The sequence below is a fragment of the Limulus polyphemus genome, unplaced genomic scaffold (genome assembly GCF_000517525.1).
Source record: "Limulus polyphemus unplaced genomic scaffold, Limulus_polyphemus-2.1.2 Scaffold440, whole genome shotgun sequence".
Taxonomy (NCBI): domain Eukaryota; kingdom Metazoa; phylum Arthropoda; class Merostomata; order Xiphosura; family Limulidae; genus Limulus; species Limulus polyphemus.
In genome coordinates, this window is record NW_013666050.1 from 302269 (window position 1) to 316890 (window position 14622).

The window sequence follows — 14622 nt, forward strand, 5'->3', positions numbered from 1 at the left end:
ATTTTTGTTGTTAGCACAAAGCTGCACAATGGACTATATGTACTGTGCTCACCGCAGAGATTTAACTCGTTTCAACGTTATTAAGCCCTTGCTTACTGTTGATCTACATGGAAAGTAGGGGTAGGAATCCTTCAACGTTATTAAGCCCTTGCTTACTGTTGATCTACATGGAAAGTAGGGGTAGGAATCCTTCAACGTTATTAAGCCCTTGCTTACCGTTGATCTACATGGAAAGTAGGGGTAGGAATCCTTCAACGTTATTAAGCCCTTGCTTACCGTTGATCCACATGGAAAGTAGGGGTAGGAATCCTTCAACGTTATTAAGCCCTTGCTTACTGTTGATCCACATGGAAAGTAGGGGTAGGAATCCTTCAACGTTATTAAGCCCTTGCTTACTGTTGATCCACATGGGAAAGTAGGGGTAGGAATCCTTATAGTAATATGTATCAGATAAAATATTATAGAGTCTCAGGTTATGAAAAGAGTTTAGATACGCCTTGACTGTTAACATTAAACAATGTACAATACTTATTTCATTCTAAGCAGAAACTGTTCAGACTTACTCATTTAAGTTCTGTTTCCTTTTCTACCAACCCATTATATTTCTTCCTAAGAAGTAGATGAACTGAAGCTGCTCTTTAGAAGCAAAGTAGTATTTACAGAACAAAAAAACATTTAACGTTTTTGTGCCTCATAGAAAATGAAAAGTATTTACTAAAGACGTTTAGTCTTTGAGACTTTATCAGTTTTTAAGGTGCATATCTCAGGTATAACTAGTGTAGTTGCCATTAAGATGATATTTGGCAAAAATAATACTAATTAATCATGTATTTTGGAGGAAACAATTCCCGGCACCAAGTAAACCTGGAATGAATATTAGGCATTTATTTATTTTTTATCATTTTCTTAACACTTACAATAATGTTATAATTATTAAAAAATATGAATAACCTACCTTAATACCGTACAACATAATCACTACACTTATCAAATGAGTTTTTCAAACCTTTCTGGGTTACAAAAAAACATTACATCAATAATAGTTGGTGCATTTTAGAAATGAAAAAAGAATAACATATTATCTTAAAGACACCGTAAATACATCAGGATATCTAACATAGACAAAATTTATGAGTTAGTACATTAAAGTTCTTAAAATGCAAAGTTTACGAAGTAGCAGAAATCTTGACAAATTCCAAATTCCTCATATAAGGACAAAATAGTAAGTAAAAATTAATTTTGTTTAACAAACATATATTTCTTGATTCCAAAACGCCAAATTCGTAAAAACTCGGGTAAAAAAATGTAATGGTTATTTGTCCTGATATGTCGGTAATTTGGTTTTTCTTTCTTGAATTTCAGCTGCGTATACATTGAGATCGTTATATTTCGAACCATAATCGGGTTCGAACGTCTGAAGAGGCTTCTCGTACAGGCGAGACTCAAAAACCTGTTCTTGACCTGCTACGTTCGGAAAGTATTGCGGTGTCTGTATAAAAATATTATTACTTCCTGTGGTGTGGACGGGCCGAAGAACGTGGTGGCCGTCAGGAACAGCTACTGAATTTGGAAAGACCACACCGGTTTCTGGTGTATAAGGTACGTCTTGGGCAATGGTATAAATTGGTTCCTGTGGGTGATCCAACTGAGTTGGTCTGATACGGGTGATATAAGATCTTCTAACTGAAGCGTAAGGGTTAACTACAACTGGAAAGCTGTCGTATTGGTATGGGCGAGATTCGCTGATATCTTGAGCAGTTGTTTGATACGTTGCAACAGGTTCCTCAGCTACGATGCTCACATCGGCTGGGGAGTCGTTAGATGTGCCTGGCTCGTTGGTCTTGATTTTAGCTCTGAAACCGTCAGCATCCGCTACGTACTCTACCTTGCGATAAATGCCGTACGCATCCCTGTAGCTATAGGAACCTACTTTGTTCCCGTAATCGTCGCCAGCTTCCTGTCTCGACTGTGAATTTCCATAATCGTCTTTTACTTGATAACCAAAGTCGTATGGTTGTGGCACTTCCTAAAATAATACAAAAATGGTTGTGTTTGAAATCATTCATAAGTCGTACGAAACACATAAACATGAAACCAATGAAGAGGAAATACACATTCAGCAGTTTTTAAATTAAATATAATATAATAAAAAAAATAAAACTTTAAACTATAAATCGATTAATGTTAATTATATGTTTGGTTTAGGATCTCCAACATAGTATTATAACAATTATGTTATCATGGTTAGTAGTAGCACAAGTATCGAATCTGTATTCGATTGATAAGAGTGAAGGTACCGATTAAGACTATTTTTTACTTTTTTTTTACAACGCTTAAAGCCGGGTTTCGATGGCCGTGGTGGGCAGAGCACGGCTAGCCCCTTGTGTAGCTTTGTGCTAAACTACAAACAAAACTTTTTTTTAAATTCGTTTCGAAGTGAGAGTATTAAAGATGGATATTGAGTTAAAGTAGCGAAATGAGACATATAACTAGAAGTCGTGAATTATGAAACTAGTTATACAGATTCTAGAGTAACTTAGTATAGTCCTCGAACTGCGAAGTTGTACAAGTTGTGAAAATGAAAAGAGACATTAAACTGTTGAGGTCGAAAAGAAATATAAAGTTAATATTGTTGTTGCTTTTATCAAACGTCAATACAAATACATCACAGTGAAAAGAGGGGTTTATTGCTTTATGTTAAGATTAAAACCGTTAAAATTATTATTATTACCCCTACTGATAACAAACCCGAATCCAGTGAAACGAACTAAGCACGAGTGATTGTGAAAATTTTACCTGCTTACCAGTGTGCTTTATGTTAAGATTAAAACCGTTAAAATTATTATTATTACCCCTACTGATAACAAACCCGAATCCAGTGAAACGAACTAAGACCGAGTGATTGTGAAAAATTTACCTGCTTACCAGTGTCCTTGGATGTAAATCACTAAAGCGTAAGGCGTGAAGTACGCGTTTTCAGGCTTGAAAGTAATAGTACTAGTTCAAAACAAGCACTTTCTGAGTTAACCACCAGTGATAATGACACTGGTAAATATGGCACCTGTAACGACGTAAAGTAATATATATATTAAACATGGCACCAGTAATAACGCAAACTGAAGGGGAACCTCGTACTTAGAAATTTTAGATATAGAATTGTACTGTATTTTCTTTAAATTTTTTTTTGAGAAAAAAAAGTGCCATTTATTACCCAATTCGCGTTGTTACTGATGTAGTTATTAACGGTGCCATTTTTTCTGACATTGCTATCTCTTTACTCGATTAACTTCCTACAAAAGTTTAAAACTTTTGCTTAAGTTCGAACGTATGTTAACTTAGCTTAAAGGCACTGGTAATGTTTGATATGACTTGTATTCAACATTTTTACAGTACTTCTGCTTCCATTTGAGTTTCACTGAATGCTGAACGAGATCAGTTTTTTGAAAAACGATCACATTTATTGATATTTGTTTATTTAAACACAAAGCTGCAAAATGAGCTATCTCTGCTGTATCCACAGCAGGGATCCAACCCTGAATTGTAGCATTACAAATCATCGAGCTTAACGCTAAGCCACTGTAAGTCACGGTAGTTAATAAAACTCCAATCAACACTAACAATAAAACCAGAAATATCACTTGGTAGTAACAAAGTTTGACTGAATATCTTCTTCTTCTTCATCTGACATCATATGTTTTTCTACGTTAGTAAATGTATGAAGAGTATGCGTAGGTTAATTACTTCGATATATTTTCATGTAGATTACTTTAATTTTTTTAACTCTCCAGGCCGCGTGGTAAAATAGCAGCTTGGGCTATAAATCTAATTGATAAGCAAGTTGGCGTAAGAATAGCTTGGGCAAGTGGGTAATCGCTCAAGGGCTGAGATTAATGAGGCCTAAAGGAACTATAAAAATACACAAATTGTAAATAAAAAAGGGAACAAATGATAATAGAAAACGGTAAAAAAATTGCCACTGATAAAATTATAATAATTCAAGAAGGTTCTTATCTACAGGTTCTATATCCTTTCTTGAAGCTGTCTTCAGGTTAACTAATACATAATAAGAACAAATAATTAATAATTATGCATGTCAACAGCATATTTACACAAATATTAATACATCATCTCTCATTAGACCAACAGTAGGATAACAATACAGTGTACAATGCTATGAGAGTTCGGAAATACTCATAATAACTTTTGTCTATAAAGCATCTTCAATGTTATTGAGCAAGCTCATAACACCTTTCTTCAAAATTCACTTTTCTTTATTAGTAGATAATATTGTTCTTTTGTTTATCTAACTTCGGTTAAAACCTATGTATTGATAGATTCATCGGTGCTACTATAGCATGCGGTCTACAAATATATTTACACTATAGCGTGCGGTCTACACAGATACTATCATCATCACAGTTTTAATGATTCACTAAAACATAATTTCTTGCTAAATAATTTATATCTATCCACGTTTTTGTTCAGCAAATAATAATAATTTAATAAGTTATGTGTTTCAAAAGAGTACCTTAAATTTAGGTTATAAATTGACAATTTTGATTCTTGGAATTTATTTAATCCCGATTATTTTTGCCCCAAAAACGTTATGTAATTGTATTTTGTATTTATTAGTTTAAAAGCGTTATTTCTTATGACTAGCGCCAATTGCAAATAAACAAAAGTTAAAACGGTGATGATGATAGTATCTGTGTAGACCGCAAACTATAGTAGCACCGACTCATCTTTGTGTTAAATTCCTGTTCATTATTTGCTCTTACGTTAACTTCAAGTTATCCTTTACTTACAGGCTTATTACATAATTTAGCGCATGCTTCTTAATGATGTAAAATGCCGTTAATGTTAAATGTACAAGTTCTTGTTCGCGAGGTAGTGTATTCATTGTAACCTTAAAAACTAAGACATTTTTATTCAAATTCAACATTTGAAGTCTTGAATATAAATACTCAATCCTTAAACCCCAAAATATTCTGCATTCGAGTTTAATAGTACATTTTAATACAGCTTCTGAATAAACTCGATTGCATAACTTATGCACTTGATTTCTAATTAAAACTTTGTTTATCTGTATATGGTAATTGATACTAAAGCCATTTTGTATTTGGTAACATTTCTATTTAACAATTCAATAATGTTTATGCCATTTAAATACCCACGAATAATGTTGTTTATAATATTTAATGGAAAAGCATTTTTAAAAACTTTGTTAGTATTTTTAAGTTCTTTATGTAAAAATCCCTATTTACTGGTTATTTTAAGTGCTCGATGAATTAGTATCTTCACCAGATTGTCCTTCAAATATATTGATATAAAACTATGAAAATTGAAGTGTAAAATTGTGGAGGTTTTTTTATGAAATTGCTAAAAGCAGAAACCAGTCAACACAAGTCGAAATCTGTTCACTGTTTATAATGAGGGAAAATTGTAAGTAACTGATGAGGAAGACGGAAGGAATACTTCGAGGTACTGCTTAACGAGGAAAATCGGTTTGAAGTGTGATTACCAAACTATACACCAAATGTCAATGCTAAACTAGAAGTGTCCATCAAGGAAGGGGGGAGAGCGATTGACAAAGTGAAGATGGGTAGGCTCCTTGACCAGATGAAGTTATGAGGTAAAAGCACTTGGAGAGAGTGGTCTAAGTAGTATGGAGTGAGAGAAAGATACCAGAGACATGGAAAGTTTCTATATTGGTGCCCATTTTCAAGAAGAAAGGCAATATCCATGAATATAAAAATTGTAGAGTGGTAAAACTCTTAGTGTACTGTATGAAAGTTAGTGAGAGAATAATCGACGAGAGACTGTGAAGAATAATGGAAACCACAGCTAGGGAAAGGGCAGTTTGGTTTTCGAAAGGGGAAAGGCACAGTTGATGCTACATTTATTGTGAGGCAATTAATGGAAAAGAAAGTGAAGTATCAACAATGGAGAATGTGGGCTTTCCTAGATTTGGAGAAAGTATATGACAAGGTGGCTGACTAAAAGATTAATTCCATCAATATTAATGAGATATGGAGCGTCAGAACAAATATATGTGATCATGGCCATGTATGGAGTACCAATGACAAGAGTATAAATGTGTTTTGGACCCTCAGGCTCAGCACTTATTTCACTGCTATCCTGGATTACATCAGTAGGGAGTTAGATAGGGAAAGGGCAAGAAACTGATTTATGCAGATAATATAGGAACATACTCAGAGGAGGAGCTGGAAAAAATGGTATGTAGATGGAATAACGGGCTGAGCAGACATAGAATGAAGATGAGCTGAGTAAAAACAGAAGTTATGATAGCGTCGTCAACAGTGAATCCAACTGAGCTGAATATTGAGGTTCAAGGGGATAAGCTCAAGAAAGTGAAGAGTTTCCAGTACCTGAAAGGTTGGGAAGAGGAGAAAAGTGAATTGAACAGAAAGACATAGGCCAGATTACAAAGTGCAAGGGACGTATGTCAGGAAATTGCAGGGATAGTATATGATAGACAAATGTCAATGAAGCTCAAGAGCCTTTTGTATAAAAGCGTGTTCAGTCTAATCCTGCTATTTGGCGCAGAGTCATGGGTAGTGAAGGGATGTCATCTAAAAAGTTGGAAGAGGCAGAAATAAAGTGATTGAGATACATTAGGCGTGTGAATTTGAGAGATCACACAGCACTCGCAAAAAAATATACAGGAGGTGAAGGTTAATCACATTAGAGAGAAGATAATGGATTTGAGCTTGAGGTGGTATGGACATGTTCAAAGGATTGGCGTGAACATTTTGGTGAAATGGGCAGCAGAGAGGAAATTGAAAGGCAGACAGAGTAGAAGGAGACCGGAGAAGAGATGGAAGGATTGTATTAATTAAAGAGAACAGTGATCAAGTAGACCTCACTGTGGTGAAAGATAGATTTAAATGAAGAAGAATCACGAGACGCCCCGACTCCATATGAAGGCCTTTCGCCAATACTAGAGTCCATCAGGTCTGCTGGGATACGACAGACATAGTAGTAGTTTAGGCGCTATATATATATATCATTATTGTTCATGAACTACAATTGTTATGGTTAGTTAACCAAACAGCTTATTCTTACTAATTAAAATGTATTATTATCAAATTTAGAATTATATTTTTGTTTATTTGTAGTTAAGCACAAAGCTATACAATGAACTATCTGTGCTGTACCAACCACAGGTATCAAAAACCAATTTTTACTGTTATAAGCCTTCATACTTACCGCTGAGCCACTGGGGTAAGGGGGACTTAGAATTTAAACTTGATTTGATATTGAATATGTTTACTGCTGCAATGCCTCTCTAAACTGTTTAGTGGGTATAAAAAAGAAGAAAAAGAAAGATATTTGGAATATTAAATATAAAGTACGTTGTTGACGTTAAACGATTAAGTGACTCTGAAAAGTCTGGGAATTTAGGAAGAAAAATAAGATTATTGTACGTATAGTACATGCATCATTCTGGCTGTTGTTACACAACTTGATAGCTAGTAGCAACAACATTAGTTACATACAAAACATGTATTTTTTAGAGCTATGTCAATTCAAAGTTTAAAGTATAAAACTTCAAAAAATATCAAACTTAAAGATTAAAACCACAATAAATTGTTAAAATAACACTGTTATTTTATTTGCAGGTTTGTATTTTAGCTGTATTTACTTACTTGAACTTCTGAAGCATAAGTGTCACTAGCATAACCATACAGTCCAGTAGCGTCGTGGTAACCTAAGGAAGCACCGTAACTGCGGTCTGCACATGCCCAGAGAAGCCATAGGAGTAATCCCTATAAAAGAGAGTACGTGTATATATATATATATATATATATATCACTTTTGTTTTACCTTTGCAGGGACCTGAATCGCCTTTGAAGACAATGAAGCGAGACAATTTTATCTTTCCAAGCTTTCGATAGATGACGCCACGTTCAATAGTAAAGCACTTTCATTAGTTCATGAACAACAAAGGTATTTAATTGTGAATCATCTTTAAAGTATTTTGACAACAAGTATCAAACATTTATTTATCTAAAGCGAAGCATCCTGAAAACCTTGACAATTTACTTTTGACTTCCTACTATAGCAGTTTTCAAATTTGAAGGGTCTTCTGTATTCAATGCTTCTTGCCATCTTGGCTTCAAGGAGTTTCCTCTTTTAAGTTGAGCTTTTTTGCTTCTTGTAAGAAAACTAAACCTACCTTTAAAATATGTCTCCCCATGAATGGCATAATCTAGATAGCCTCTCGTTAACTTAAAGATCTTACGAACTTCAACAAGGTTCTTATGAGCCCTGAAAAACTAGTCAAAAATTTGAATTTTTCTTTTTTCGAACAAAGATGCGTTACATCAAAAACAATTCGATTATTCTTTGAGACATTTCGTTTACAAGTGTTTTTCCATCATTTATTTATGATTTTATTTCTTCTGCTCATCTTCGAATTTTTATCCTATTGATCTTCGATGTCGTTCTTGAAACACATTCGTTCAGACAGTTCTTCGACATTACTTTTTTAAAGCTACCTAACCCCATATTGAAGTAAAAAAGGATTTCACCATGCAGACTCAAACAGTACTGAGAAATCATGATTGTGCTACGCAGAAGCTGAGTCTGACTCTACTAATGTTTAAAACAACCCAGACCTTGAAACTGATAAGTTGGTTTCATGATAATCCATTTGAATTGAACCCGATCTACTAGCTCTCCACATGAAAGTCGTGAAATACTGCAACCGTCCAACCACATTAAAACACTTCATGCCTCAAAAAGCTACGTTCATTAACGTTTTTGAAAACAAAATTGAACATTTCGTCTTGAGTTATATCCCATTAAAATAGTTTTCTACCAGTACTTTGTACCTTTCAACATTTTTTGAAAGTGAAATGTTTTTAACCTTATGTTTTAATGAGACATTCAGTAGGATGATGACAAAATCCTTAACCGTCCTTGATTTCTCGCTTAAATTCCCACCATGTAATTCACCTATCAAATTAGAATATAGCATTAGAACAATATAGGTAGTGAAATAATTCACGAATAAAAAAACTAAAGTACGCAATTAAAAAAAGATTATATTTAGCTGGGTAGGATCAGAGAAGGTATTAACAATCTTCAAATTTCTTTCTTCATGAGCAATATAAAACTTAAGTCCTTGCGCTGAGTTAAGAAGTTAGTTTTCCATTTTATGTATGTTTTGTTTGTTTGTTTTAGCACAAAGCCACATTAGGCAAGATGCTGTTTCCACCGCGGGGAGTCGAACCCCGAATTTTTGCCAAATTTTAAGTGTTGTTTGTTTTTGAATTTCGCGCTAGCTGTCCCTAATTTAGTAGTGATATACTAGATGGAAGGTAGCTAGTCAACACCACCCACCGCCAACTCTTAGGCTACTATTTTGCCACTGAATAGTGAAATTGAACATGTCACGTTGTAACTCCCCAAGGCTGAAAGGGCGAGCATGTTTGATGAAGGGGACCAAATTTAATGTAAAAATATATATTTAGATTTCTGAAGAACAATTAGATAGAAAGGAAATTAACTCCTAATTAGACTAATTTTCTACTAACGGTTTATTTATTGTGTACATGTATGCCAAGAGGAGCTGCATTTTCCGGTTTATGTGAACAATGATAGCCTACTTGAGTCAGACCCTCATGTTGGAAAGTGTAATTCACGCTTTATTAAGACTTTCAATCCCACTATTGGCAGTGGGTGGTAATGACTAGCTTCCTTCCCTGCTAAATTAGGGACGGCTATTGCAAATAGCCCTCGTGTGGGTTTGCACGAAAATTCAAAACAAACTAAACCAAAACAAACTAACCAAATCCTGAAACTTTTCTGAAGAAGAGAAAATTGAGTTCTGACATAAAAGGAGGCATGCTGTGGTGTTTAAGAAAACAACAGATATGGATTTTGTTTGTAATTAAGCACAAAGCTACACAATGTACTTTCTGTGCTCTGCCCACCACGGGGCTCGAAACCCGGATTCTAGTGTTGTAAGTCCGCAGACATACCACTGTGCCACTGGGGGGAGGAGAGATATGGAAATTGAATGTAATAAAAGGAGACATGCTGTGGTGTTTAAGAAAACAATAGATATTGATATTGAATGTACTAAAAGGAGGTATTGTGTCAGAATAGATTTATCGTTAGTAATAGAAAAAATCAAAGAATACAAAATAAATGTAAACGAATGAAAGCAAAACAAATAAAAGATAAAAAATGGAAATAGAAAATCATGGCATAAGAAAAAAAAAGGGTGAGCTTTTAAAAATCTAGAAGCTATTACAGTAAACGCAAAAGAACGTATTATAATGAAAACAAACAAACATAGAAAATGGGTGGATACAAGTCAAAGATTGGAATACTGTGTTAAAGAAATAAAAAAGTTATATGCTATACTTACTGATAACAGAAAAAAGAATGTAAAGACCAAAGCACCCATTTTTTGACCAAACTATGTCAAGTTAATCAGAAAAGATCTATTTTTGTCTAAAAATAATCTCTAATTTAACGTTCAGTGTTCCAATTATCTAGGGTTTTATGCTTCGCAGAGCCAAGTTTTTTGGCATCCGCTTATATACGTTTGAAATATTTTCCCACGAACAAGTAAAGTGTAATAGGATAAATTAAGACACACTTTTACATACTTGGCGTATTTTAAGTATGTCTTTTAATGCAGCGTAGATTTGAAATTCAGATGTTTGTGCACTTAACGAAAACGTTTGTTTGGAATTAAGCACAAAGCTATACAATGGGCTATCTATGCTCTGCCCATCACGGATATCAAAACCCGGTTTCTAGCGTTGTAAGTCCGCAGACATATCGTTGTGCCATTGGGGGAGGGGGGGGCATTATATATATATATATTGAACATCAAAAAGATATCTCATCCACATTCCTTATGGAAGCTTAATAGAATTTCTTGGCCTAATTACTCTCGTGAGTTACAATAATTATACATGTATAAATAGTAAACAACTGAGAAAAGTCATGTTTCTGAAATCTCTCTTTTTATAGAATCATAAATGTAGTGAATGCTACCAAATTGAGCACAACCAGTCATGAAGTTGTTTATGTAGTTTTTGATATATTATAGAAATAGTGATTTTTAAACAAAGCTGTTTATATAACCTCTACATTTGTAAAATGTGTCCTGTATATCTCTTTTTTAACATAACTCCTGTTTGTTCAAACTAGATTGAAGTTTTATAACTGTGTATCTACTAACTGAAGGTCAAATCCACTCTATACAGAGATGCCACTCAGGATCTGGTGCTGAACTGAGGCTTTAGTGACACAAGCGGATGAAAATGATGACAACCTTTCCTGGACGAGATGCCACTCCATCCAGCTAACAGCTGCTAACCATTGTACAGCTGGGTAAACAAACAATTATGGTAAAGTGTCTTGCTTAAGGACAGAATAGCATGTCGCGAGCAAGCCTCAAACTCGCAATCAACCGACTTCGAGTCCAAAGCGCAAAGCCTCTGAGCCACGTGGCCCCAGTTTACCTACTATAACTTGTGTTAAATAGGTATAGTTTAACAACTGTCAGATTACATTAAGCTTGATTAGAAAAACAAAGTTAAATAATTCAATCACAATATACTGTTAAACTACCTACTTACGTTAAACAGGTATAGTTTTACAACTGTCAGATTACATTAAGCTTGATTAGAAAAAACAAAGTTAAATAATTCAATCACAATATACTGTTAAACTACCTACTTACGTTAAATAGGTATAGTTTAACAATTGTCAGATTACATTAAGCTTGATTAGAAAAACAAAGTTAAATAATTTAATCACAATATTCTGTTAAACTACCTACTTACGTTAAATAGGTATAGTTTAACAACTGTCAGATTACATTAAGCTTGATTATAAAAAACAAAGTTAAATCCTTCATTCATAATATCCTGTTAAAAACCTACTTACGTTAAATATGTATAGTTTCACAACTGTCAGATTACATTAAGCTTGATTATAAAAACAAAGTTAAATACTTCATTCACAATATACTGTTAAACTACCTACTTACGTTAAATATGTATAGTTTCACAACTGTCAGATTACATTAAGCTTGATTATAAAAACAAAGTTAAATACTTCATTCACAATATACTGTTAAACTACCTACTTACGTCCCTAATCTGTCATCCGCAATATTCAATGAGTGATACTTTTTTCTGAAGTGAAAATGAGTTTGTTTGTTTGTTTGTTTTGAATTTCGCGCAAAGCTACACGAGGGCTATCTGCGCTAGCCTTCTCTAATTTAGCAGTGTAAGACTAGAGGGAAGGCAGCTAGTTATCACCACCCACCGCAACTCTTGGGCTACTCTTTTACCAACGAATAGTGGGATTGACCGTCACATTATAACGCCCCCACGGCTGAAAGGGAGAGCGTGTTTGGTGTGACGGGGATTCGAACCCGCGACCCTCAGATTGCGAGTCGAGTGCCCTAACCACCTGGCCATGACGGACGTGAAAATTAGACTAGTACGTTACACATGCAGAACTTTCCATTGGAAACAAAATGTCAAATTAGCTCAAATTATTGAATCACCAAAAACTGAAAACAAATATATAAAATGTATGTTTTATATCAACAAAATTTCCCCCCCCAGTGGCACAGCGGTATGTCTGCGGACTTACAACGCTAGGATCCTGGTTTCGATACCCGTGGTGGGCAGAGCACAGATAGCCCATTGTGTAGCTTTGAACTTACAATAAAAAAAAAATCAACAAAATTTAGAGCAGACGCCTAGGACAAAAACTGCATTTGTGTGCATCTGGATCTTTTCTATTAGAAATAAGACATAGGCTTTAATTTAATGTATGAAAGTTTTTAATTTGTCAATACTCGTGCTCACGTGCTAATGAAAGCAGCAACTGCTTTTGTAAAGGTCTGTTGCTACGTAACCCCCTCCCCCACGTTCGCTGATTTAATAGATATAACAAATTGTTTTCTACTTTTCAAACAACATTAAGCTCGTGCACCAAATATATGATATTTACCATCACTGAAAAATTCCCTTGCGGTCCCTTATTTAAGGAATACGACCAACCGTTTCGCCGTTTTTCAAAATGTTCCTAATTTAGAGATTTCACGCAGACGACTTAATGCTCTTTTCAGATTCAATCTTGTTTAAACTTTTTCATAGGGTAAAAACTCAATTCTAAACATTATCTTTGCAAAAACGGCGTGTTTTCTTCATTCTTAGATGCTGTTATATTTTATATTGCAAGCATTTATCTATCATCACTAAAACTTCTGAAAGTTTGTCTGAAGTTTCTCCAGACCAGTTATTACTTTGCAAGAAGGAAATCCTCGTCCATTCAACTGAGAAAATGCTAATTCTTACATATTTTTGCTTCCGTTACTTTAAAGTTTTGACCAAAAAAAAAAAAAAAAGACTGCTTAACGTTTCAATTTATAACTTACCGAAACATTCATTTTCAAACGTGATATAAAGAAGTATACCTGTTTCTTCTTTGCAGTGTTCGTACAAATAAAAAAATATAAACGCCAAAACATTAAACATCTCCTACTTTATATACATAGATTTGTCCTAGAAAGAAAACGACGTAGGAACGTTTGCGAGCGACTGATTGGATACGGTGATTTCCGCGCCTCTCTTGTGAATTACGGCTCTTTGTCATTTCCTACGGCATAATTATGATCGTTGATCACGGCCATGGAGTGAAAACAATACGTTATGTTTTACCATTGTGTCCGCTTCCTCGTGCTCACGTATCAACAGAAGCAGCAACTGCTGAAGGTCGGTTGGTACGTAATATCTGTAACAATGTGTTTCAGTGGTCAAGGATCTGAGTCCATCGCCCACGTTCGCCGCAATAACAAATTCTCGACTATATACTGCTACCTCTTTATAGCTTTTATCCCTAATCTCAAAAGTATATTTACACCCCTTCTTTATACTTCCACTTGGTTTTAAGTATATTTACACCTCTTCTTTATACTTCCACTTAGTTTTAAGTATATTTACACCCCTTCTTTATACTTCCACTTGGTTTTAAGTATGTTTACACCCCTTCTTTATACTTTCACTTAATTTTAATTATATTTACACCCTTTTTTATACTTCCACTTAGTTTTAAGTATATTTACACCCCTTCTTTATACTTCCACTTAATTTTAATTACATGTACACCCATTCTTTATACTTCCACATGGTTTTAAGTATATTTTAATTATATTTACACCCCTTTTTTATACTTCCACTTGGTTTTAAGTATATTTACACCCCTTCTCTATACTTCCACATGGTTTTAAGTATATTTACACCTCTTATCTATACTCCCACTTGGTTTTAAGTATATATATACCTCTTCTTTATACTTCCATGTGGTTTTTAGTATATTCACACCTCTTATTTATACTCCCACTTGGTTTTAAGTATATTTACACTCCTTCTTTATACTTACCATTAATTTTAAGTATATGTATGCCTCTTCTTTATACTACCACATGGTTTTAAGTGTATTTATGCCTCTTTTTATACTTCCACTTATTTTTAGTTATATTTACACTCCTTCTTTATACTTACCATTGGTTTTAAGTATATGTATGCCTCTTCTTTATACTACCACATGGTTTTA

The 14622-nt window shown here is 34.3% G+C and overlaps 1 protein-coding gene across 2 annotated transcripts; it reads right to left on the minus strand.

Moving 5' to 3' along the window:
- Positions 1-956: 956 nt before the first annotated feature.
- On the minus strand, positions 957-13577 carry LOC106458290. Of its 2 annotated transcripts, none has more exons than XM_022384466.1 (3): positions 13445-13577; positions 7671-7790; positions 957-2026 (listed from the first exon to the last, which is right to left on the minus strand). In XM_022384466.1, the coding sequence occupies exons 1-3, from the start codon at positions 13535-13537 to the stop codon at positions 1313-1315; spliced, it is 927 nt and encodes a 308-aa protein (XP_022240174.1). In that variant the 5' UTR covers positions 13538-13577; the 3' UTR covers positions 957-1312. The 2 variants fall into 2 exon arrangements, with proteins under 2 accessions (XP_022240174.1, XP_022240175.1); XM_022384467.1 differs by having other exon boundaries at positions 13484-13543.
- Positions 13578-14622: the final 1045 nt, after the last annotated feature.

What these genes read in the sequence shown, in the direction of transcription:
- LOC106458290 (XM_022384466.1), bottom strand. Translation starts at nt 13,537, where the DNA reads ATGTTTTGGCGTTTATATTTTTTTATTTGTACGAACACTGCAAAGAAG. An exon ending in GTTTGAAAATGAATGTTTCG is followed by an intron (nt 7,791 to 13,444) that starts GTAAGTTATAAA and finishes TCTCTTTTATAG; the next exon opens with GGATTACTCCTATGGCTTCT. An exon ending in CTTATGCTTCAGAAGTTCAA is followed by an intron (nt 2,027 to 7,670) that starts GTAAGTAAATAC and finishes GTATTATTTTAG; the next exon opens with GAAGTGCCACAACCATACGA.